This window comes from Humulus lupulus, chromosome 4, assembly GCF_963169125.1.
Source record: "Humulus lupulus chromosome 4, drHumLupu1.1, whole genome shotgun sequence".
Taxonomy (NCBI): domain Eukaryota; kingdom Viridiplantae; phylum Streptophyta; class Magnoliopsida; order Rosales; family Cannabaceae; genus Humulus; species Humulus lupulus.
This window is the reverse complement of record NC_084796.1, coordinates 243622593-243626465: the sequence shown is the minus strand read 5'-3', so window position 1 is coordinate 243626465 and position 3873 is coordinate 243622593. Positions and strand designations below refer to the sequence as shown.

General features: G+C 36.4%; 1 protein-coding gene across 1 annotated transcript; it reads left to right on the top strand.

The window, feature by feature from the left end:
* Window positions 1–1606: 1606 nt before the first annotated feature.
* LOC133833094 (zeatin O-glucosyltransferase-like) lies at window positions 1607–3046 on the top strand. Its single transcript, XM_062263352.1, has one exon. It carries the CDS (start codon window positions 1640–1642, stop codon window positions 3044–3046), a length of 1407 nt encoding a protein of 468 aa, XP_062119336.1. The 5' UTR covers window positions 1607–1639.
* The last annotated feature ends 827 nt before the right edge of the window (window positions 3047–3873 follow it).

The window sequence follows — 3873 nt, the reverse complement described above, 5'->3', positions numbered from 1 at the left end:
ATTTAAATTCAATATATATAATTAAGAAAATTGTTCATAACCAAATATTAACCCAAACTTTTTATTATATATGTATTTGATTAAAAATACAATCAGCCAAAAAAATATGAAAAGATATACATGAAAAGTGCATGATATTAGAAACATGATATTAGAAGAACAATAAATTTTAATTATAACCCAACTCAAAAATATAACTCAACCAACATCAGAAAAATCTAATAGATTACAACAAAAAACATATAACTACATACCCAGACTGATTGTGATGAAACAATGCTGAATACAATCCCAAAAAGCTTTTGAAAATGCCTCTGCTCTGCTCTGCGTTCGGATATTTGGAGAGTTTTTGAGATTTTAGGAGAGTCGGACGAACGGAGGCGAAGAAGACGGATGGGCAGGATATATAGAATATTATTGCCGGCGGAGGTCCGCCGGCAATAATAGTTCCGCCGGTAATAGTATTTAACGGTAATATTTTTATTATTATTACCGGCGGAGTCCGCCGGTAATAATCCACCGGCAATAAGCAAAAAATAAATTGGGCGGCAGGTTTTCCGCGTGAATAAAATCTTATTATTGCCGGCGGATTGTCCGCCGGTAATAATAGATTTTCCGCCAATAATAATTAAATAATTTAAAAAATAAATACAAAATTAAAAAATATGATTAATACCGGCGGACTGGCTCCGCCGGTAATAGTTCCGCCGGTATACCTTTTTTTTGTTGTAGTGATGGTTAATCAATTCCAGAGTGTTATCTCATGTTATCTCATGTGAGGTATTGAACATTACTTGCACTTAGCTTGTTTTTCTACTTCATTATTGGCTGCTTCATTTCTTTTTCTTTTTCTACTCTATACGTGAACCACATGACCTATATGTATAATCTTTATGTAACCTCGTACTCTATTCTTATTCAAACTCATAACAGTTTCTAGAAAATATCCTCAACGAAAATCAATATTATATATACCCGAGATCCCCCTTTTTTGTTTGTTCCATCAAAGTTTCAAAATATATATATATATATAACGACTCGTGTGCACCGTAAGAAAAAGGCAACATATATAAATACAACAGCTGAAGCTTCTTTCTGGTCAACACTTTTATTTCTTCAATGATCTACAATAGAGGTCTTCTAAGTCAATAAAGTTTCGTATTTTATTACCATGATGATCGATTTGTTTATAACATTTTAGTTATGGCCACCGTAGTTGAATTCACATGATGTCTTTTCCCTCCCTGTAAATCTATTTCCCTTTCGCTGTCGAACTGTCTTATATTTTATTCTCATCTCTAGTACAGTTGGCCTCTAAACAATTAATACTATTCTTCTAAAGGTATCGATAAAGCTGTAACTTGTAACAACTGTTGTGCACTAACTTATAAAATAAACCCGGAAAATGACGTTTTCTATACGGTTATGGATACATGAAGTAGACAATTAATATTTTAAACATAAGGGTATAGGACAAACATCATGTGGTCTAGATATATATATATATATATATGTGGATCTACAATATGATGTTGTCGATAAATTCCTTTATTATATCTTTAGAAATCCTAAATTGCTAGCTTCAAAAACTTTATTATGTCCAAAACCAAGTTCATCTTCTAACTAATATTACTTGATAATGTCTAGTGATCAAGTTGAGATAGTAATGGTGCCATTGCCGGCACAAGGCCATCTCAACCAGCTCCTCCACCTCTCCCGCCTCATCTCGGCCTACGGCGTTTCTGTCCACTTCGCCAGCACCACCACGCACAACCGTCAAGCCAGGATCCGAGTCCAAGGTTGGAACCCAAACACCACCCAAAATATCCATTTCCATGACTTTGACATTCCTTCTTTTCCCACTCCACCTCCGGACCCCATTTCTCCAAACAAGTTCCCTTCTCATCTCGTTCCTTCCTTCCACGCCGCGGCCACCCATCTCCGCCACCCCGTCGCAGCTCTCCTTCGCCATCTATCGTCAAAAGCGAAACGAGTGGTCGTCATCCGTGACTCTCTCATGGCTTCCGTGGTCCAAGACGTTGCTTCAATACCAAATGTTGAGTCCTACACTTTGCGAAGCATCTCAGCTTTTGCCATGTTCTTAATGCTTTACAACGACGTCGTAAAGGAGAAAGTATCACAAGAAGTACTAGCATTGACCAATGAAATAGTCCCGGAAGATGTTCCATCCATTGAAGGGTGCTTGAGCACTGAGTTCTTGGACTTCACTTCTTCACAAAACGAGTTTCGAAGCTTCACTTCCGGATATCTCTACAACACAAGCAAGGTAATCGAAAGTGCTTACATGGATTTACTTGCTAAGATTGTCCCAAACAAGAATCATTGGGCAATAGGGCCATTCCATCCGTTATCGTTTTTGGAGAAGAAAACTTCAAACGACAGTAGCCATCACTTTTGTTTGAAGTGGCTCGATAAGCAAGAATCCAACTCAGTAATTTACGTGTCGTTCGGGACAACCACAACATTCTCGGATGAACAAATCGAACAACTTGCTCTTGGGCTGGAACAGAGTGATATAAAATTCATTTGGGTACTTAGGGAGGCAGACAAGGGATCTGTTTTTGATGGTGAGAAACAGATGAAAAGGTACCATTATCAACTTCCAAAAGGTTATGAAGAAAGAGTGGAACACATGGGCATTGTGATGAGAGAATGGGCGCCCCAGTTGGAGATATTGGGGCACCCATCGACGGGTGCGTTCTTGAGCCATTGTGGATGGAATTCGTGTGTAGAGAGCATGACAATGGGAGTGCCCATTGGAGCATGGCCAATGCACACTGACCAACCAAGGAATGCGGTTTTGGTGACAAAAGTGCTAGGCGTTGGTGCCTTTGTGAGGGAGTGGACCCACCGAGATGATGTGGCGAAAGCGAATAGGGTGGCCGATGAGATTAGAAAATTAATGGCATCCGGAAAAATCAGGAAGAGAGCGAAGGATTTGGGTGGCTCTCTACGACGGTCCATGGCAGAAGGTGGAGATTCTAGGATGGAGTTGGATTCGTTCGTTAGTTATATTTCTAGATAAAAAAAAATGTATGATCAGTGTATTTTTTTCAGTTCTACAATAATATAATTATATGGACTCGTTTTTTGATTCCTTTCCTCCCCACGCCTCTAATTTAATAATCAATTCATGAGGGAAATGTTGGGTTTTACGTGCTTATAAAATCATGACCAACATGTAATTCGATTTTATTTTGTCAATAAAAGAAGTAAAATTCATTTAGTTTGACAAGCGCATTGCTTGTTTGTTTTATTACATAATTATTAGAATAATACAAACATTTATAAAATCTCGAACATGTGTATAGTTATAATTATAGTGACTCGGTCACGGTAGATTATAATTGTAATTATATGTTTAAAAATATTTTTTGCTAAGATTAAATTAGTACACTGGATTTTTACTCATTAAATAATCTATGATAAGATCTACTTACATATCTGGTGTGATGTCATTCCAGAATATTGACCAAGTAGATAATATCATATGTATTTTGTTACATTAGACTGTACCAATATATAAGTATCGTTATTATTTAATCTAATCATATCACAACGTTGACCATAGGTCAATTCAATCTTAATTCTGAATGATTAATAAATAGTTGATTGTATTATTAAGTCTTTTCATTTGTTCGTTATCAGTTTACCCTACGGACTAGCTCATACTTACATATTGGAGATTTAGTAGTATAATTGAGTGGGAGTATTTATCATAGAAATGAAATCTATAGCTTCTATTTAAGAAGTGAAATTATGATTTCCTTATAGCTTGGTTCAAGTATTAAATGATAGAATACTCACATCTGTAATTAAATTTACGGAAATATTATTTACAAGGAACTTTGT

Excerpts from the sequence above, each read along its gene's own strand:
- LOC133833094 (XM_062263352.1), top strand. The coding sequence starts at position 1,640 with ATGTCTAGTGATCAAGTTGAGATAGTAATGGTGCCATTGCCGGCACAA.